General features: G+C 39.0%; 5 protein-coding genes across 5 annotated transcripts; 1 reads left to right on the plus strand and 4 right to left on the minus strand.

Moving 5' to 3' along the window:
- Positions 1–846: 846 nt before the first annotated feature.
- Positions 847–1,461, minus strand: LOC149177397 (alpha-amylase isozyme 3A-like). The gene is made up of 3 exons (XM_089421731.1): positions 1,444–1,461; positions 1,319–1,396; positions 847–1,227 (listed from the first exon to the last, which is right to left on the minus strand). Exons 1-3 carry the CDS (start codon positions 1,459–1,461, stop codon positions 847–849), a joined length of 477 nt encoding a protein of 158 aa, XP_089277857.1.
- LOC149177398 (plasma membrane ATPase 4-like) lies at positions 1,445–2,192 on the plus strand. Its single transcript, XM_089423403.1, has 2 exons — positions 1,445–1,671; positions 1,761–2,192. Exons 1-2 carry the CDS (start codon positions 1,460–1,462, stop codon positions 1,855–1,857), a joined length of 309 nt encoding a protein of 102 aa, XP_089279529.1. The 5' UTR covers positions 1,445–1,459; the 3' UTR covers positions 1,858–2,192.
- Positions 2,193–3,987: 1,795 nt separating this feature from the next.
- On the minus strand, positions 3,988–4,356 carry LOC149177399 (11-oxo-beta-amyrin 30-oxidase-like). The gene has a single exon (XM_089421732.1). The coding sequence runs from the start codon at positions 4,354–4,356 to the stop codon at positions 3,988–3,990; it is 369 nt and encodes a 122-aa protein (XP_089277858.1).
- Positions 4,357–5,207: 851 nt separating this feature from the next.
- On the minus strand, positions 5,208–6,510 carry LOC149177400 (uncharacterized). The gene is made up of 2 exons (XM_089423404.1): positions 5,986–6,510; positions 5,208–5,828 (listed from the first exon to the last, which is right to left on the minus strand). Exons 1-2 carry the CDS (start codon positions 6,351–6,353, stop codon positions 5,441–5,443), a joined length of 756 nt encoding a protein of 251 aa, XP_089279530.1. The 5' UTR covers positions 6,354–6,510; the 3' UTR covers positions 5,208–5,440.
- Positions 6,511–6,860: 350 nt separating this feature from the next.
- Positions 6,861–12,769, minus strand: LOC149177401 (uncharacterized). The gene is made up of 4 exons (XM_089420120.1): positions 11,955–12,769; positions 10,658–11,852; positions 10,260–10,535; positions 6,861–10,124 (listed from the first exon to the last, which is right to left on the minus strand). The coding sequence occupies exons 1-4, from the start codon at positions 12,566–12,568 to the stop codon at positions 7,116–7,118; spliced, it is 5,094 nt and encodes a 1,697-aa protein (XP_089276246.1). The 5' UTR covers positions 12,569–12,769; the 3' UTR covers positions 6,861–7,115.
- Between the last annotated feature and the right edge of the window lie 9,508 nt (positions 12,770–22,277).

Genomic DNA, 22,277 nt, shown 5'->3' on the forward strand with positions numbered 1-22,277 from the left:
AGTTAAAAAATAATAAACAAATATATAATAAATTTATATCTATATATATATATATATATATATATATATTAAAATTGAAATTTATTAAAAGAATAAATAATTGAAATATGAATTAAAGGATTTAAAATTGGAATAAAAATTATATGAAGATTTAATTAAAAATAATTATTATTTCTTATACCAATAATATTTAAATAACTAAACTAGCCATTGTCCCAAAAGGTACAAAGAGAAGTGGATAGGATTATTAAATTGGAATTGTTGAATTTTTCTAGAAGAGTTAATTGGTTTGTGGAAAACCTTGATCATTGTGCAATTACTTTTTTTTAGATGTTTTGTTTATATCTATATTACAAGGAACACATTGAATGTCTTATTTCATTTTAGAGTAAGTTAATTACCCAAAATCAAGAGGTTAAGTTAATTACCCAAAATCAAGAAACCTCTATAGATAGCCAAGCATATACGAAGAATACATCTCATTCATATGCGATACTAAATCCATCTTTTCTTTTCTTTGAGTAAAATTTCAAAAGCATGAACACATGCCATTTCATATGCACAATAAACCCAACTTCTGAAATTTCAATGCTTGGATGCGACGATTGTTGATGCATAAAAAAGCCTATCAGCCTAAACATAATCATCGCACATATTCGACATATATAAACATAATCATCGTACATACTCGACATACATACTTATTGCCAACAAAAATCTATTCAAACAAAAACCCAAACCGCATATGGTTTGCTCATAATTATAAACGGCAAGAGCTAACCAGCCATACATTGGGTATTAAATGCCCCTATGTACGCTGGCCAGCGATGTATGTCATGGGGCGCATCATGTAACTCCGGCAACCGGCACCTTTGCCTTTCCGGCAGGCGATGCGGGACCCACCAAAACCAAAACGCAGCTAACTCCAAAACCAAAACGACCTCGCGCCAAAACACATTTGTTTCCGTTCGAAACTCTGCAAAGCGCCAGCAGGAAGCTCTGCAACCCGCCTGGAGGAAGCTCTGCAACCCGTCTGGACAGTTTTCCCAGATCATTCCTCGGCCCTATCTTCGTCACAATATTTTCGTCAATAGCCGCCAGGTACAGGTCGCTCTCGGCAGCTGTAATATTGCAATTGTTGTTAGCATTTATGTTATTTCTCTTGCGTATGGCGGTCAGGTTTTTAATTTCATCCTTCAAATTCCCGTCCACGAAATGATCATAAAACTGCACATTAAAAAACAAGCTTATCAATTTACTTAATATCGACCTTAATTACTCGCAAATAAAGCAAGAAAATAGAATAGTAGATGATTACAATGGTGGGAATGCCGGGATGAGTCAGAATGTAGGCGTAGCCCTGCAGCAGTTTATCCGAGGGGAAGGGCCAAAGGTTCTAATGCTCCATGGAATTATTTGAATCTCCTGGGTGTTAATTGGCACAAACTGTTCTAATGTCATGTGTTCACTGTTTTTTATCTCTTGCCTGCAGACTGCCTTCACATCTAAGAAAGACTATGGTAAAGAGGAGCGTGAAGCACAATGGGCTCATGCTCAGCGTACATTACACGGTCTTCATCCACCTGAAACGCATTTATTCAATGAGAAGAGCAGCTACCGAGAGTTGTCAGAAATTGCTGAACAAGCAAAGAGGCGTGCTGAAGTTGCCAGGTCAATATTTTCATATTTTGTTTAGATGAATTTCCTCAGTTGCATTTTTTTTCACATTGGTTCTCATGATTTGCCTTTTCTGATGACAGGCTTAGGGAGTTGAATACATTGAAGGGGCATGTGGAGTCTGTGGTCAAGCTGAAGGGTCTTGATATAAATACTATCCAACAGTCTTACACTGTGTGATTTTAATGTAAAGTTTTAGATATATTATTTCACTTGGTCAAATGTAAAGTGATATTCATTTTAAACTTTGAAGTTTTAAGAGAGCTTCGAACTCATTGTAACGTTTCTTTGTAAAAGACTCTGCTTTACTTACTAGTTTGGATGTGAAAGATGCATGTACATGAGGGTAACGGAATGCTGTAAAGGTTACCTAAATTGCCATTGAGCAGGTAGTGGTGTACAAGTACTTGAGCTCTGAACAGTTTAGGGTTGTTGCTAGTTTTGGGTTGTTACAAGTGGGAACATTGTTTAGTTTTGGCATGCTATTGAAGGGTTCTTGCCATATTGTGTGGATATTGAATGGAGCACTGTTCTAAATGTTTGATAACCTACTCTGTTCCATCAGGATTCTTGTAGTTGTTGTGTATATGTTAATAAGCATGGTATTTTGTTACATCTTTCTTCGTTACACTTTGATGAATAACTATGGTGATGATGTACTTCCCTGTTATGGTTTATGGCATGCTTTTTATGGTCGCACATCACCGTTGATTCTGGTGTAAAGTCAATAGTGAGTGTTTTATACCATAACAATGATAGTTTTCTGATTTGTAGGAAAGCAAGTAACCATTAATGGTCAAATCACATGTTGGTCATATTCAAATCCATAGTAGAGGCATATGGAGCAGTTGGAACAATTCCAGGGCCTTTAGGCTGAAGCTAACAACAATAAGTGATTGCATAGTTACTTGCTACATCTAGTTATGTGAAATAAAGCTGATATTATCTCAGTGCAAATCAATTGTTTTGGATCATATAATTTGTCCAACATCACAAACAAACTGAGAAAACTACTGGTAAGAAATACAAACAAAAAGAAATAAGAAACATAACCTCTCCCTTTAACAGATTTATGTTATTACAGAAGAAACAACAAGTATTTAACTAGCCAAACACTCTGAGCATTTAACAACCAGTATTTCAAAAAGTATTTAAGAAATGTAATGGTCTGAGCATTGCTTTTCTATGTTACCCTTTGTATAATCTCAATATATAATCCTGCTTTTGTATATCGCAGACTCACGAGAATGATCTTCTATTCACATTGTTTAGTTTCCCCTTATTTTATTAGATGAATCCTAGCACTACCATAAACATGGATGCCCTTATAACAAAATACTACTTAATAATTTCTTGACATTTCTTGACATGTCGCTTGTTCATCACACCCACACTAATCTTCCAACTAGGACACCTTTCTTACAAGCACAAGAAATGCTCTAGAGTCTAGTGTCCCATGTTTCCAGCACCGGAACCAAAAACTAAGGCTTTGGAATTTGCAAGAATGACACCAACAATAACAACTACAAATTTAAAGCATAATGCCCCATAATATTGGCCATCTCGTTACCACAGGTCTAACTCAGCTAATGGCCATAGCTAATCATCTAATCAAGAACACTCACTATTGACTTTACACCAGAATCAACGGTGATGTGCGACCATAAAAAGCATGCCATAAACCATAACAGGGTTTCATGTTCCCAGGCACGCATTGGAGGAGCCAACTCAGGGTTTCATTTCAGTTGCTTCTGCATGACCCTCCACCTTTGATTTCTATCAAAGAATACAGCTAATTTCCCATTGCCAGTTGGAAATCATTTGCAAAAATTTCCTGGCAGATTTTGAAAAACTGGAATTAAGCCAGTGAGTTCACATGAAAGAGTGCTTTAACAGAGTATTGAACTGATGACTTCACATCAAGGAGTGCCTTAACAAAGCATCAGATCACCATCTATCCAAAATATAAATACATATACATTGATTTAATTTGAAAAAGTTTTGAGATTTCAGGTTAAATAATATAGAATTGTCCATTTCCAAGTTGTAGAAATTGAAGTGTGTGGTTAGGGTAGAAGTGGATATCAAAACTAAGTTTAAATAGGTATGCATGTCCATGGGTTTGTGTTAGTATGGGGAGGTATTTATATAGAAAAGAACAATATAAAGATGTACATGGGTATCATAAAGATGTATATGGGTATTTTTTTAGGGGATATATATGAGAAGGGTGTGAAGTTTACCAGTGAGAGATTTGTTTATTTGTAAATATGGGCATAAAGAAGTTCCAGTAACAAGTAACAAACATATTCACAGGAAAACCAGTTGGAAAAATGCTACACTTACTATTTTCAACTTCCACACAAAATCCATGGACAGAATATCATGATTTTGACTGACTGAGATCGCTTCCTCACGGGCTTTATCTTGCCAATCAGGGTGGAGAGCCAACAGGAGTATTGCCCATGACATCAAAACGCTTGTAGTCTCCCTTCCTGCCCAGAAGAATGTTTTGCACTCGTCCATTAATTGTTGTGTTGTGTACTTCACTGTCTTGCTGTCATCAGTGGAGAGTCTGTCTATCTCCCGAAGCATAAGACCAAGAAGATCATTCCCATATGACCCTGAAGCTCGTCGTTCCTGAATCATGTTTTCCAAATTGCTCTCCAGTCTTCTCATTAGTTTCCATATCTCCAAGTTTGTTGGGGTAGGAATGTATCTGTGTAAACGTACTTTATCATCAGAGTTCAATACAGTACAGTACAAAGCATTCAATCTGTACACTAACCATCTATTGTGCAGGTTGGATCAGAAATTCACATCAGGAATGGATGACTACATGGAATTAATCCATTTATTGTGCAATCTACCTTTTGAAAAGGAAGATATCATCGTTAGGATCATATTTCTCTTTGGCAAGGAATATCTACCATTATTGGTAAAAACAACATCAACAATTGCTACAAGCATTTGGAAACATGAACGGAATAATCATTGCCGCTAGGAATAATCATCAATCAAACCTAAATTGCCATTGACAGAATGCCTCAATCAAACCTAAATTGCCATTCTGTCAATGGCAATTTAGGAATAATCATCATTGATTTTGTTGAGTTTTTAAATAAATTACATTAGAGAATAATACCATAAATAAAACTATGAGTTATTATAAACATAGAACATGAAAACCACACGTCAACTTGACCAAGTCAAATTTATCTGAACCACCCTAACATCTAGCTATTTTTTTAATCATTTTAAAATGTAATGCAAAACTTAAAAATATACCGACGGAATGCTGTCTGAAACTTTTTAAAATGTTCTATCTTTTTTAATCATTTTAGAATGTAATGCAAAACTTAGAAATGTACTGAATGCTGTCTGAAACTTTTTAAAATGTTCAAAAAGAAATCTCGGTGCATCAAATTTGCATCAGAAGAGATCTAATGTTTTTATAGATATAAAAAAGCTAAGACTATTGTAGCATTAAATGGAAAACAGAAGAACATCACCAACACTCCAAGGCCATGTCATTCAATTTCTTGATATCAAATACGTTAACCTGAGATGTATCTGTGTTATTCATGGGACTAACTAATATTTTAACTTCAATGTATTTCGACCAGCTTTGTTCTCTGATTCAAAAGTACAGAAAAGATTTAACCTCTATTAACATTCGATTTATATACATTATATTCACTAAAATACCAAACAGTGATACATTTTGATATGCTCAAACTCAGAATTTAGAAAAGTAAAAAACTCATGGAGCGGACAGTTGTGGAACTGTACCAGTTAGCTGAGTCGAAACATGGCACCAAATGTTGTAATCCCTTATAATTCTGGAAGACAATTCTCTCTCCATGGCCCCTAAAATTTGATCCAAGATACCATTCCCAACCGGGAGAACAATATAATCTGGCATCAAAGAGAAGGGTAATGGAAGATTCGCATCTAACCCCATTGTAACCCACCCTCTGAAGCTGGGAGTCTGCTCACTTTCTAAAACCGAAGATGACTCCCTGTGTACAAGAAGCTCTCCTTGCAAATTAAATTGGAAATCGAATCCATTATTCTGACCTGGAAGACCTTTTATATCTAAAATCAATCTATTGGATGCTAATTGGAGGGAGTTGTTTGTGTGTAAAACCCTGCAACGCAGATTTTTCACAGAAATAGCTTACAATAATTCCAAATTTGAAAAGAACCCCATGTAGATATTACATTTGGTCGCTTTCAAAAGATGAAAAAACAAAGAAATTGAAACTGGGTGATGTTTAAGAAGCTTTTAAACATGAATGAACTCACTTGACATCACAGAAGGGGATGGCCGTAACGGTGAAGAATGTGACAGGCCTCAGACGAGCTCGCCAGAGATTGTCACCCAAATAGTTAACCCTCGAAGAATCTGGAAATGTAATCTTCACTATCCTCTCTGTTTCTTTTATATAATCTTCTCCTTTCCTAGCTCCTTGTCTGAACGGAACATCCATCCTTCTCTTTGCTTGAAACTGTACCAGTTGAGCTCTGACAATGCTGCTGCTTTTTTGGGGATTTCTTCTCATCTTCATCTTCTTAACAGTAATATAAGATGGTACAGTCCAGGCATTCTGCAGATTGGAATTCATGTTTATCTTATCAGAACTGAGGGCGGTCATGGCAGGCGGAGATGCCATTTGATGAAATCTACCAGAGCCCTTGTGTGAACCTTCTGTGAACTATTGGCTGCTTGAAAAGTATTTTTATGTCGATCTCAAAATTACAGCTAACTTTTAGCGTTCTTTAAATGTATTGTACCGGCATCCATTACAACTCACCTGTTCCTGTTATCGTTGGATGTGTAACTACAATAGACATTACAAGTAAATCAGTGCTTGCCAAAAGCTAGAGAAGAAGAACAATGCTTGCCAAAAGCCAGGGAAGAAGAACAGCAACAACTACTCGCAGAGAAAAAACAGTGAAAAAAATGGGAAAAAGCAGTCACACTGTTGAAAGTGTCTCACTTGATCCAACCGAGCAGGTTAAAAGTGTTGACGATTGTTGATGCATAATAAAGCGGATCGGCCTAAATATGATCCAAAAATTTATATTAATCTAATAATATATAAATTGAATAATGATAATTAAATTAAATTTATTAATGAAAATTATTTAGAAAACAAAATTTATATTTATGCGTTGTATTTAAGAAAAATTAAATATTAAAAAAATCACCATAAACTCGAATGTTATGAGCACCATAAACTCAAAGGTTATGATGGCTCAATATATTTTACACCAGTAAAATGTACAGTATTCTGTACATTGTCTAATTCATTTTGCCTGTGATTACAGCTCTACGAAGATTAATGACACAACTCTCTTTGCGAGCTGTGGCGAGCACCGTGGCCATCTGATATTAAGAAGTTCTCTTATATTATGCAACTCATTGCAGCTTTTTATTCATTGCTATTTCCGCCGCCATCTTCCCACCTTTCGATGAATCCATTTCCCAGTCGATGGCGCAGCGACTCGACTACTTCAGCACCCCATTGCAGTTTTGAACAGTGAGACACATAAAGCTTCACCAGCGAGCTTAAATGCTGAACATTGGGCGGCATCTGTAAATTGGAACATCCAGACAAGTGAAGCTTCTCCAACGAACTCAAATGCTGAAAATTGGGCAACATCTGTAAATTGGAACACGCAGACAAGTAAAGCCTTTTGAGTCTCGTTAAGTTCCCAACTGAGTCTGGGAGCTCCTGCAGGCTGGTGCACCCTTGCAAGTCGAGGCTCTGGAGGCCCGTGAGCTGACCCACCGAATCTGGAAGCCCCTGCAGGCTGGTGCACTCTTGCAAGTTGAGGCTCTGGAGGCCCGTTAGCTGCCCCACCGAGTCTGGGAGCCCCTGCAGGCTAAAGCACCTGTTCAAGTAGAGTACCTGGAGGCCCGTCAGCTGTCCCACCGATTCTGGGAGCCCCTGCAGGCTGGAGCACCTGTTCAAGTAGAGTGCCTTGAGGCCCGTCAGCTGCCCCACCGAGTCTGGGAGCTCCTGCAGGCTGGTGCACCCTTGCAAGTCGAGGCTCTGGAGGCCCGTGAGCTGACCCACCGAATCTGGAAGCCCCTGCAGGCTGGTGCACTCTTGCAAGTTGAGGCTCTGGAGGCCCGTCAGCTGCCCCACAGAGTCTGGGAGCCCCTGCAGGCTGGAGCACCCGTTCAAGTAGATTTTCTGCAGGCCCGTTAGCTGTCCCACCGAGTCTGGGAGCCCCTGCAGGCTAAAGCACCTGTTCAAGTAGAGTACCTGGAGGCCCGTCAGCTGTCCCACCGATTCTGGGAGCCCCTGCAGGCTGGAGCACCTGTTCAAGTAGAGTGCCTGGAGGCCCGTCAGCTGCCCCACCGAGTCTGGGAGCCCTTGCACACTGGACCACCGGTTCAAGTAGAGTTCCCGGAGGCCTGTCAGCTGCCCCACCGACTCTGGGAGCCCTTGCACACTGGACCACCGGTTCAAGTAGAGTTCCCGGAGGCCTGTCAGCTGCCCCACCGAGTCTGGGAGCCGCTCCAAGCTGGAGCACCCGGAAAAGTCGAGAGTCTGGAGGCCCGTCAGCTGCCCCACCGAATCTGGGAGCCCCTGCAAGCTAGTGCACTCTTGCAAGTTGAGTCTTTGGAGGCCCATCAGCTGACCCACCGAGTCTGGGAGCCCTTGCAGGCTGGTGCACTCTTGCAAGTTGAGGCTTTGGAGGCCCATCAGCTGACCCACCGAGTCTGGGAGCCCTTGCAGGCTGGTGCACTCTTGCAAGTTGAGGCTCTGGAGGCCCGTCAGCTGCCCCACCGAGTCTGGGAGCCCCTGCAGGCTGGTGCACTCTTGCAAGTTGAGCCTCTGGAGGCCCGTCAGCTGCCCCACCGAGTCTGGGAGCCGCTGCAGGCTGGAGCACCCGTTCAAGTGGATTTTCTCCAGAGCCGTCAGCTGCCCCACCGAGTCTGGGAGCCCCTGCAGGCTAGAGCACCCGATCAAATAGAGTACCTGGAGGCCCGTCAACTGCCCCATCGAGTCTGGGAGCCCCTGCAGGCTGGAGCACCCGATCAAATAGAGTACCTGGAGGCCCGTCAACTGCCCCATCGAGTCTGGGAGCCCCTGCAGGCTGGAGCAACTGTTCAAGTAGAGTGCCTGGAGGCCCGTCAGCTGCCCCACCGAGTCTGGGAGCCCCTCCAGGCTAGTGCATTCTTGCAAGTTGAGGCTCTTGAGGCCCGTCAGCTGCCCCACTGAGTCTGGGAGCCCCTGCATGCTGGTGCAATTTTCCAAGTCGAGTCTCTGGAGGCCCGTCATCTGTGCCACCGAGCCTGGGAGCCCCTGCAGGCTGGTGCAATCTTGCAAGTTGAGGCTCTGGAGGCCCGTCAACTGCCCCACCGAATTTGGGAGCCCCTGCAGGCTGGAGCACCCGTTCAAGTAGATTTTCTCCACGCCCGTTAGCTGCCCCACCGAGTCTGGGAGCCCCTGCAGGCTAGAGCACCCGTTCAAGTAGAGTACCTGGAGGCCGGTCAGCTGCCCCACCGAGTCTGGGAGCCGCTCCAACCTGGAGCACCCGGAAAAGTTGAGAGTCTGGAGGCCCGTCAGCTGCCCCACCGAGTCTGGGAGCCCTTGCACACTGGAGCACCGGCTCAAATAGAGTTCCCGGAGGCCCGTCAGCTGCCCCACCGAGTCTGGGAGCCGCTCCAAACTGGAGCACCCGGAAAAGTCGAGAGTCTGGAGGCCCGTCAGCTGCCCCACCGAGTCTGGGAGCCCCTGCAGGCTGGAGCACCTGTTCAAGTGGAGTGCCTGGAGGCCCGTCAGCTGCCCTACCGAGTCTGGGAGCCCCTGCAGGCTGGTGCACTTTTGCAAGTTGAGGCTCTGGAGGCCCGTCAGCTGCCCCACCGAGTCTGGGAGCCCCTGCAAGCTGGTGCAATTTTCCAAGTAGAGTCTCTGGAGGCCCATCAGCTGCCCCACCGAGTCTGGGAGCCCCTGCAGGCTGGTGCACTCTTGCAAGTTGAGGCTCTGGAGGCCCGTCAGCTGCCCCACCGAGTCTGGGAGCCCCTGCAGGCTGGAGCACCCATTCAAGTAGATTTTCTCCAGGCCCGTCAGCTGCCCCACCGAGTCTGGGAGCCCCTGCAGGCTAGAGCACCCGATCAAGTAGAGTAACTGGAGGCCCGTCAGCTGCCCCACCGAGTTTGGGAGCAGTTCCAAGCTGGAACACCCGGAAAAGTCGAGAGCTCGTAGGCCCGTCAAGATCCCAACTGAATCCGGCAGCAACATCATTTGTTCACAGTTTTGTAACGTGATATGTTTCAATGAATGCATATCACAGAATTCATTTGGTAAAGTTTTAAAAAAACCATTTTTCAGGACAATTCTTTCGAGCTGATTCAGTTTACCAATAGACTGTGGAACCTCTGAAAGGGGAGCATCAATATACAATTCCGTCAACTGTAGTGGTGCCTGCAATGTGTACATAAAAACATTAAAGTTGATTTGCCCCTGTAAATGTCACCTATTTGACATTGTGATAAACAAAGACAATTCTTAAATAAATGTAAATCGATGTCTGTCCAAATAAATTAGAATTTGTACCACCTGAGATTCATGTTGCCAGAGTGTTTTCAAAGCCTTCCCCTGTATGTATAACACTCTTAAATTCCTTGTTGGAATTTGCAAACATATTGAGGAGATCGGACACTTCTCCCACCGGAGATATATCAGTTGTCGTAACTCCGCTGCACTGAATACGCTTTCAACAAAAGAACCTTCACCCCTAAGCAGTTCCAACCTGCTTAAGTCGCAGTTGCCCGTAACGTTTTCGAAAACTTGTTCGCGGCCATTTCCATAATCCATGCTAATTCCTCGCAGCACCTGAATTGTTCACTCGGAGCTGTTAAAAACATGATTTTCTCTTAAAAAATTTCAAAACAAAAAGGCAATTTAGATATGGCACTGCTAATTTGAAAATCCGTGGAGAGCTTCAACATACGTACAGGCGATGACGGGGAAAGAGTACGAAGAAGATTGACATTTGGTCCCGAAAGCCGAAGCGGATGTTCCTTCTCTGCTACATCTCTGCCGAGATCGCGGAGGTGGTCGTGCATTCTTATACACTCTTTCCTGTCGATCTCGACAAGGCATCTGTTCTGTAAGATACGGAGACCCAGCCATCCGTCCCAGCCAGATTCCTTCCATATTGTGATGGCGGTATCTCTGTTTTCTCCTATAAAAAAACAAGCGACGTCTAAAAAGATCTCCTGCGCCTCTTTATCCAGACCATCATAGCTAATTTTAAGCTTGCTATGAATATCCGTGGGAAGTATTCTTTTGATTTTGTCTAGCTGTCTTTTCCAAAACTCAGAATCTTTTCCACGAATAGCCGCTCCGATGACCTTAAGAGATAAGGGCAATCCATCACAGAAATCCAAAAAATGTTCAACCAGTCGTTCAAATCCCGTCACAGGACAACTCTGGTCAAAGGCATGCGAGCAGAATAGTGCTCTTGACTGTTGTCGGTTAAGACCTGTTTGCTGGTAAATAGACGCCTCTACAATTCCCGAGCTTGTAAGTACATCCCTATTGCGAGAAGTAACCAAGATTAAACTACTGGCCTGAATGGTATCTATCACTGGTGAAAACAATGCGTCAAGTTGATCAATATGATCAACATCATCTAAGACTATCAGAAATCTAAGACTATGCTCCATGCCTTCATCGGTGTTGCTTATTTGCACGTCTTTGAGAAGTTTTGTCTGCAATGAACTTAAAGAGTTCTTCGCTGATCGGGGGGAGGATGAGAGATGCTTTCGGAGCTCCTCTATGCCTTCATCGGTGTTGCTTATTTGCACGTCCTTCAAATGAGCCAAGTCTTTGAGAAGTTTTGTCTGCAATGAACTTAAAGAGCTCTTCGCTGCGGTTTCTCTCACATCAGACAGGAAACAATATCGATCATAATTTGATGTGTGTCTGTTGAAGAATTCTTTTGCAAGAGTCGTTTTCCCTACACCGCCAAGACCCACAATTCCCACAACTTTAGTCTTCTGGCTTTGCTGCTGCAAGAGCACCATTCTTTCCACGTCTTCTCTTTTCTCAACGAGGCCAGTAGGGTATTTGGCCACGTTAAGAGGTGTTCTCCTAACCTTTCGCCACACTTCTTCGAGGACCGCATCAACTAGCTGCCCTTCGTCACTGAACGATATGCACGATATATTGATTGAGAAACGTCTCCGAAAATATAGTATTATTCATTAAATAACTAAGAAAAAAAAGTGGAGAAAGTATGGCCCTTACCCGTCGTATGCGTTCATATCAAAACCGCTTTTATTGGAGACAAGATAGAGAGCATCCCTCCATTTTTTCAGAGTGCTAGAATCATATCGTGGCTTCTTTTTGTTGGTACGAGGATCCAATGTTGTCTTGTTTTCTAGCCATTGCAGATCTCGAGCATACCTTCCCTTTTCGCCCAGTAGACACGGAGAGATACAGCGGAGGATACTCTGGACTCCAGCGAGCACTCCATCTCCGCTCCGCGTCCAGCGAAGTTCCGAAGGATCGACATTATGGAAGACCGGAATGATTGTGGACCCGGATTGCACCATTAGTGCGAGCTCGTCAAGACACCATCTTGATTGAGCATATGTTGGAGAAAATATTGCGACATGCACTGAGGCGGTTCGAATAGCCTCTTCGATTTGAGAAGGCATGTCCTGTCCCTTACGCAATTCGGGCTGGTCCAGAAATACCCTTAACCCACTGACAATAAGGCCACGGTAGATATGGCTGGCGAGGCGTTTCTTTTCGTCGGGACCGCGGTGATTCAAAAAAATATCATAAACATGGCTAGTGTTGGGGGGTGAAGACGAAGAAGAGGCGATGCATGTGATATCCCCAGTAAGGTCCGCCATCGGATACAGAAGAAGAAAGAAGCAAGCGAGATCCAAGACGTTTTACAGAGAAGAAAGAAGCAAGCGAGATCCAAGACGTTTTACAGAGATTGGGAATGAGCGGTGAACCTCAATATTTCGTCTGAATGATCTCACCAGTGCAAGCCCACCTACCAGCGAATCGATGAGAACAAATGAGGACACTAATTCAGAGGATTTGTTTTTGAATATATATTTCAATTGAATGAAATATAGCATACTTATGTTTTATTATTAAATTGTGAAATCGGGAAAGTTGCTGCTAATTTCCTTCGTTGACGGTTGAGTCACCGACCATATATTCCTGCATCGTTATTATTAAATTGTGAAATCAGGAAAGTTGCTGCTAGTTTCCTTGGTTCACTGCATTATTGAGGCTCGAGTCACCGACCATATATTCCCGCATCGTTTAGAAGATATGGTGACCACAGATATGTGGGGCCCAATCTTTATGCAAAAGCAACTGCATCCACTAACCCGAGACATGATTTGATTCCGGAGGTTGATAAGTTAATTTATTAAGCTATACAGGTGGCATCCATCCACATAAGAGGCAAGTGGGGGTCGAGTCTCGACGTCCATTGTCGTAAATTAAAGCAACCGCAAGTGGGAGTCGACGTCCATCACTGTCCATGGTTGGCAGGCCTGGAATTTGACGTCCTGCATGACGTATTTCATGTTTTAAAACGTATTTGAGGTAAAGTATGACACCTAACAGTTGTACAGTATGGTCCACTAATATGAGATTCGGTGGAATATTGATAATATATCAGAAGAAATATTTATAGTGGTAGGGACCACTGTGGTGAAAATTTTGGCATGAATGATATGGAAGATGGAAGGAAGCATCAAATTGGTCGCTTCTTTATACAGTTTGCGTCCCTATAATTATGCTAAGTTTGGACAATATTGACAAACATGAAATCACCAGGAAAAGGGAGTCCCTTCACGTCAAAGTTGAACCTTTCTTAGGTTAGGTTCAAGTTATTATAGAGTTATAATTTATAGATGTCTTTTAAAAATTTTGAACGAATATTTTTAATTTAAAAAGATGATTGACCGTTTCAATGACTTAATTAGTTAAATTCTATTTTATATATATTTTTAATAATAATTAATTTATTCTTATCGAATTTTGTTCATGCCTAAGTTGTAATTTATATATGAATTTTAAGTCATATCTATATCTTTACTATGCATCCCTATTAAAAATGATTCATAATTTCCTAGTATATCTTTAAACCTTGAATTAGTGTAATAGGCAAGGTGAGTTTAAATTGACAGATGTTGTTGGTGTAACATAACATTGGTTTTAGGAGTATGAATGGTCTCAAACTGCAAAAAGAAAGAAGATAGTTGATGTTGAAGAAGATAGTTACAAGTTGCAATCATGTACCACAAAAGGTTGTAGTGACCATAATGTAGGATTTCTTTGGAAGGAAAAACGAAAGAATTGAAAGTCCTATTTGGAAGCACAATAAAATGGGAATATGGGCCAACCTTTAAAGTAATCTTAGAGGAGAGGTGATAATCATTCATTTCAAACTTACATGCTTTCATTTTTTGAAATGATAATTGAGATTATTATTGGTTATGATTAGAATCTTCATGTTTCTCATTATATTCACTGTCATGGGATTAGTAATCTTAGCAATGAAATGTAAAAGAGGGTTCATCCATAATATTCAAGTTAATCATCCCATATACCTCTACTCATTTTTTAGATTCATATTTCTTTATGACCACTTATGCTTGTTGTTTAAGCACGTGGATCTTCCTTTCAAAATAAACTAAACATAAATACCATCAAATCTTTCAAATCTACTTCAATCAATAAGCTACCAGTGTTGTATAGATAAAATACTAATAAGTTATGTTTTAAACTCTTAAACTATGACTTCTTGCTATGCCCAAATGTTAGTCAAATTCCCTCATGCTATAACACCTCACAACATTTATTTGATTCCAGAATTGAGCAATTCATGGTATATTTATATCTAATCTTCTAGCATTTCCCAAGTACAAGGCCTTCAATTACCAATATTTAGAAGCCCTTGTTCTAAGTACACATTTGTATTATTTTTACAACTAATAAAGTTTGTAAATGACTATGTTAGCACTTTTAATTAATAAATTTATATTGATTATGAACAAGGAATTATATATAAAGCTCTATAACCATGATTTAAGGGTTTTGATAAAATTTGGGTGTTCAAACAACATTGGAAATGGCAATATGCAGTGGGGTTGAGGTTGCGAAGAAAGGTAGATGAAGTTTAAGGTTTATTGTCTTTGGAATCTATTAGGAACATTGATAATGTTGTCTCCCTCTACTAGGGAATTTATTTGTTTATCATACGACTCAACTTTACAAGCTAAAATTTGGGATTGATTTCTTTTTTCACCCTAAACCTAGACCTCCAAACTTCATTTTCATTACCTTTGAATTAGCTATATTCACACACTATTGATGTTAGTCACTATGCTTTCTCATTATTATATTTCTTCATTAAAAGTGATGATTATGATGGGTTGCGTAGTTCATTTCTTTTGTAGTTTTCCTCTTCTATGAGATCACAAATACTAATAACTTTCATTATTTGTGAGATTAAATATATTAGTAGGTTCTTGAAGGAAACTCTATTTATATGAAACATATGAGGCTACTATATGGACCATAGTAGTTTTGACTTCAACCATCCATCATTTTAAATACTACTTTCTAAAATATTTCCTTCAAGTCACAAACTCTAGGATTTGCACCCAATGAAAAGGATCTTCACCACTATGATTCTAATGTAACATTCTTTTTTCTAATCCCCAAGTTTTGCAATGTAATTAAAGGATGATAATGTTGAAGAGACAATATGGATATATTGCCAAGATTGTCTGTTGTAAATATTTTGATTAAATTATAAACTATTAAATTTGAAGAAGAAGGAGAATCCTATATGAATCCTGATGTATGGAAGGATAGGTTACTTAGGAATTCTGTAAAGGAGAATGGGAAGTTTCCCATCTTCCCTAAATTTAATGTTATGACCCCTAATGTTCTTGTTGAACTGCCAACTACCTAAGTAGCTATGAGAGGATAGGGGAGAAGGTGTTGGGGTGACTCGAGCATGGGCTATCTACCTCACAATAGAGTCTTGGTTGATTTCACATCCAAAGAAGCGAAACTTGGACCTTTCCTGTGTGAAGCAACACTTGTGGGTAGAAAACATGTCAACTTTTGAGTTAGTTGTTTTGAGTAGAGTTTGGAAGATGGTAACAATTAGAGAAAAATATTTTAAAAATGACTTGCACTATTTGTCTGAACCTATAATCCTTGTGAATGCACAAATATAAGAATGAAAACATTGCGAAATTGTAAACTTATGATTGGAAGTTGGACAACAAATTACAGGCTTGAAGTGTGTTAGCTGAGGAAACCAGAGAGAGAGCCCTTCACTCGATCCGAGTAGACCAAAAAGAACTCTACTATTTGGTTGTGTTTGTTCATGTGAAGCACTTGAAGGAGAAAGGATTTTCAAGGAACAAGATGCCTCAAAACTAAATATTCCAAAATTGAGATGAAAAGGTTGCCATGACGAGGAGCTTAGTGATCTCTTTCCAACATAACTTGAACGAGCTCAAACAAAATTTATATGAGAAAGTTATCACATTCCGACGTTTTGCAAAAACATGCAAAAAGGAAGGAAATAGGTGACATGTGTTAGTCCCAAAGGGTGACACGTGGCAGGTTGTATGAAGGACACATGGGAGGATCAAAAGAATAAATGTGATATGAGGTTGACGTGACAATGATATGGTATCATCAACCGAGGACAAATGGTAGAGACAATGATGTGGCAATTGACTTTAGGTGGCTGTGCAACTAACTAAGTCTTGGGTGTTGATTGTGTGACATGTGGACCAATCAAGTGGAGTAATGTGTTAACTTAGGTTGGAACAAAACTATCTTGACCTCTCTAGAAGAGTCACACAAATGGTTTGAACTCACGACCTTGTCAACAACAACCCAAAGAGTCATTGTTGTACCAACCATTGATTCTTACCATGTATAAGTGGAAACTTCTATTTGAAGTTATTACAACCTGCAATGATTTTAAAATAGCATAGGTGGGCTTTGAACCCGTGAAGCCATTGTTAAAATTGGAAGTCAACTTTGACTTTTCAATGTATAATGACAAGCTTAATTCATAAATATTAGATAATTGGATTTAACAAATAGAAGTTTATTGTCATGTTTAGCAGATTGTTGAAGAAGATGTAAAGATTCAGTTGGCTTATTTACGACTTGAAGGTACACCGTTGGTTTGTTGGAAGAGTAAACTTGAAGAAGGTAGCAAAAAGATTTTTAAGATCCTTTATTCATGGTCAAAATTCACTAATGCATTAAAGAAATAGTTTTATCCTTTAGCATACACGTAGAAAGAAATCATGGAATGGAAAAATTTGAGACAAGGAAAAGGACAAAGCATAAAAAGCTTTACTAAATAATTTAGGAAGAAGGCATTGGCTTTAAATATTCCATTATATAATCTAGAAACTCTTTTAAAATATATTGGTGCATTTCATAGTTACATTCACCATATTATTTTCTTATTTAATCCCACTAATTTGGATGAAGTATGTGTCCAAGCTACTCATCTCGATTCCATGGGAAATAATGTGCAAAGTGATTTCAAACAAAAGTAAACATCTAAATTTTTATAAGTCAATTTCAAAGGAAAAGGGAAAGGCAAGAAGGTTGCTACAATGAATAAGAAGAGGCAAAGCTTACATGTTCTCATTGTAGAAAGGAAGGGTACGATGATGCTCCTTTTTGGAAGATACATCCTAAACTAAGGCCTAAAAGGTTTAGAGGAAAAGGAGAGAAAAATACTATTGCCACAGTGCAACAAAATTTGGGATTTGATTCAAGAGATGAAGCTTAGATCACAATTGTAGAAGTACAAGGTAAACCATCTTCTCATGACAGTTCTAGTTCTTCTAATCCATCTCCTAGTCCTAAAAGTAGAAGAAGCGAGTTTTTTCATAGCAGGGTGATACTTAAGCATATGAAAGTCGAAAATATTTTTTTTTATATTGGTTCCCAAGTAAATGTAATATCTGATGCAATTTTCAAGAAACTGGAATTAGAAACAACACCTCACAAGAAACCTTATCCTCTCTGCTATGTATGTGATGATGCAAAGCTACATGTAATCAAACAATGCAAACTTAAATTTGCTATCACTTCAAAATTTGTTGATGAGGTTCAATTAGATGTGGTTCCTCTTTATATTTGTGTAATTGTATTGGGAAGCCATTACTTGTATGAAAGGAAACCCATATTCTTCAAGGAGGAGAACAAATATCACCTCACTAAAGACGGGGTTGAGTATATTGTAAGGGAACATAGCATGAAGACTAAATTATCACTTGTTAGTGCAAGGAAAATGAAGAGGCTCATAAATGCTAGAAAGAAATTTTTACTCATAGTTGTGAAAGCAAAAGATGTTGAACAATGTACTGGTTTTAAGGGTTGCGATCCTTCTCATAAGGATGAATTAGCTATTCTCATTTCTAACTATGATGAAATATTCCAGGAACCTGAAGGATTGCCTCCCAAGGGGGAGATTCAACATGAGATTCAATTACAAGAAAGTTCCCTTCTTCCTAATGTTGGTATGTACAAGATGTCCATAATTGAGAATGTAGAGATAAAAGTTAAGTTTAAGAATTTCTTGAAAATGGAGTCATCATGCCTAGTTCCTCTCCATGTGGATCTCCTATTGTGATAGTACCAAATGCTGATTTTTAGGGTATCCTCTAAACTGATAATTACTTTTGATAATTTTAGTTAGGTTAATCTTTTTTTGTATTCATTTATCATCATAAAGCAATTACGTAGAGGAGCTAAATAATAAAAAATTATGCCAAAAGTATAATAAATAGACAATTACACATGAACACAAGCATTTACCCTAGGAAAAACCACATGGGGGAAAAACCAAACAACCTTTTCCTTAGAGAAATTCTTGTTTTCAACAAGAGATACATCTAGGCATCCTATTCATTTACAAGGTCAAATTGACCATCAAATAAACTTGGTTGAACATAATCCAACTCCATCGTTGTCAAGCCATATTCCCAAAAAAATTGGTATGATTAGGTCTACTTAGAATTAGGCCTTCTTCCTTCCTCAAAATCCAATCCTTCCTTAGAAATTTGGTCCAGTACAAAGATTTGTCTAACATAGAGGGCTACCACAAAGATTCAATCTTGTACAACAAAGATTCATCTAGCACAAAGGGCTACCACAAAGATTCGATCTTGTACAACAAAGGGAGAAATTCATCCTTCTTCTTCATCCTTCTTTCTTCTGTCCTTCACATGGCTTAATAGAAGATATTATGTCTTTTATGATCAAATCTGAATTGGTGCTTGAGAAGAGGTTGAATATGTTCTATATATATATATATATATATATCCATTAGGCTGAATGGGTTCCTTTCTTAACAAAGCCGACTTGAACACTTGAAGGGGCCAACGTAACTAGGAGGAGGCTGACAGGGTTTCTTTTGGAGACAAAAATTATATTTTTAAAAGTTCAAATTTTCTTCTTTTGAAAAGAGCATGAGGAACACATTTTACAAAAAATTTCTTTACAAATACATCATGGACCAAAAACAATAATTGTGATGACCAACCGTAGTTACAAAATTCAAAACCAAAGAAGGATGGTACATGGAGAATGTGTGTTGACTTTCATGCAGTAAAAAAAATCTCGATAAAGAATCGATACCCTATTCCTTGTATCGATGATTTGTTAGGTTATTTAAAAGATGCATATGATTTTACTAAGTTAGATTGTGAAGTGGTTATCATCAGATTTAGATTGCAGAAGGTGATATTTGGAAAACCACTTTCAAAACAAAGAAGGGTTTGTTTGAATGGTTAGCGATTCCTTTTGGGCTTTAGAATGGCCCAACAACTTTTATGCATTTGATGAATGATGTTTAACAAAGTTATTGATCAAACGAGAACTCTATCTAAAAGACCCCAAAAAAACATGAAAAAATAGCCCGAAAATGAAAAGTGTTGATTCTGCATCACCACTCCCTTTTTATATATTTATTTCGGAGTAATTTTTCAATATTTTTTAAAAATAATAGTGCCCTAGAGATTTTTGAGGGTTTTGAAGCCATATATACAATAAAAAAATCAGTTTAAATAACACAAATCAAGATTTCATCACAAAGTTTTCCGTTGGATTCTGGCACCAGAAAGTCCAAAAAGTTGTATTAAAGACAACTCCTATATAAAGATTAATGAGTCAAGATCTTATATAAAAAATAACCAACCTAGATCCATGTTAACTCTGGATCTATCAAGCGCTGAGAGAGATCAAATCTCTTGAGGTGCAAACCTCGTTTTTGAGTGAAAAATTTGAGGAAAGGTTTGTACCTCGAGAGATTTGATCCCTCTCGACACTTGATAGATCTAGAGTTAAGATGGATCTAGGGTGGTTTCAGTAGTGTGCAGCCAAAGAAAATCTAACTAACAGATGATTGATTTTATCAATAATATGTAAAATCATCTAATATTAAATATAATCATGTTCAATATGCTAAATATGTCTCAGATTAATCTAGTCATTTTAATTTTAAATTTTCTTAGTTAACTCAATTTGTTGAGCTAATAAATATTGTGAAGAACTTTTATGATGAAAAAAAAATTGAATGTAAAGTGACAATGTAATAGTGTTGAATGATAGAAAATGTGAATAATAAGAATATAGTAAATTACAAATAGTATTTCATTGTGATTAATCTCAAACTATTTTCTTCTACTATTTTTATTGTCACCCTTGTTACTTTTGTCATCTTTTCATATCAATTATATGAAAAGGGCACGTTAAATCGTAACCCATGTAAATCTTTAGCTCAATATATTGTATTAAACATCATACCATGCCTCTCTTTCTCTCCAATATTAATAGGTTGAATTACTATAACATAAAAATCAATGTACATTGTCAATAAATTTTTATTCTTACAGTGAAATCAATGCACAATATTGATCCAATCACTTTAAATTAGTGTATCATCATACATCCAATTACATCAAATCAGAAATCAACTTCTACACTGAAATCACTGCATCTAATGCAAGAGATCAAATAAGATTAGAAAACAACATTTACACTGAAATCAATGCATCTATTGCAAGCAATCAAATACGATTCGAAATCAAAATTTACACTCAAATAAATGGATCTAGTGAAAGTAAGAAAATAGGTTTATAAACCAACATCTACACTGAAATCAATGCATCTAGTGCAAGTAAGCCAATAGGATTATAAACCAACATCTACACTAAAATCAATGCATCTAGTGTAAGCAATCAAATAGGATTAGAAATCACCATCTACACTGAAATCAATGCATTTAGTGAAAGCACTCAAATAGGATTAGAAATCATCTACATTGAAATCAATACATCTAGTGCAAGCAATTAAATGTCATTAGAAATCAACATCTACACTAAAATCAATGCATCTAAACTGAAATCAATGCATCTAGTGCAATAAATATTCTTCCCTCTCTCCCCCCTCCATCTATATATATGTATCTCCCTCCATATCTCCATATTTGTCTCTCTATCTCAACCCCACAAACATACATGCTCTCTCACTCCATATCTATCCATCTCTCTGTCCCTCCTTCTCTCTCTCCATCTCTCTCTTCTTCCCTTTCTTCACTTTCCATCTATATCTCTATCTCCCTTTGTCTCTCTATATCACCCCCAAAACATACACTCTATTTCTCCAATCTATCTATCTATCCCTCCCTCCTCCTCTCCCTCCCTCTCTCTCTCTTCCCCTTCTCTCCCTCTCCCCCGCTTCTATCTCTCTTCCCTCTTGTTATCCTCTCTCTCTCTCTCTCTCTCTCCAACTATGTTAGTATATCCCTCCCCCTCTCCTTCTCCCTCCCCCCTTCTCCCTCTCTCTCTTTATTTGTCTCTTTATCTCACCGATAAACATACTCTCTCTCTTCATCTTTCCCTTGTTATTGTCTACGTATTTCTTATTCCCTCCCTCTCTCCTCCTCTCTTGAAATTCCTCTCTCTCCCTTTCTCTCCTACCTTCCTCTCTTTTCCCCATCTCTCTCTCTCTCTCTCCACTCTTCAATCCTCTCACTATCTCCCTCCCTCTCTCCTTCTCTCTCCCCCTCCATCTTTGTGTCTCCCTCTCTTACCCTTCTCTACATCTCTCACTCATCTCCCTCTTGATTTCTCCTCTCCCATATCCTTAAGTTTATCTCCATCTCTCCCTTGTCACTCCCCCTATCTCTCCACCTCTATCACTCTATGTCTTTGTTCTTCCCTCCCATATATATCTAGAGTTAATATATATCATGATATTTTAATATATATTATACTATAACAAATTTAATATTGCATTAATCCAAAGTTATTAAATTTAATAATATTAATATTAGGTTTAATAATGTTTTTATTTTAGCCCACGGGGCTTTGGATTGACGGTGAATGGGTGCGCTGTTAAGGCACTCCTTGCGATAGGTCACCGGTTCAAATCCCCGTGGGTACTTAGGTTAGTCTTAAACTAGAAAAAAAAAAAATGTTTTTATTTTTTGTATGGTATTAATAATAATTGGGTCCACGGTATTAATAGGTTTCA

The sequence above is a fragment of the Pinus tabuliformis genome, chromosome 4_1 (genome assembly GCF_031772625.1).
Source record: "Pinus tabuliformis cultivar Carrire ecotype Pingquan chromosome 4_1, CPIR1, whole genome shotgun sequence".
NCBI lineage: Eukaryota > Viridiplantae > Streptophyta > Pinopsida > Pinales > Pinaceae > Pinus > Pinus tabuliformis.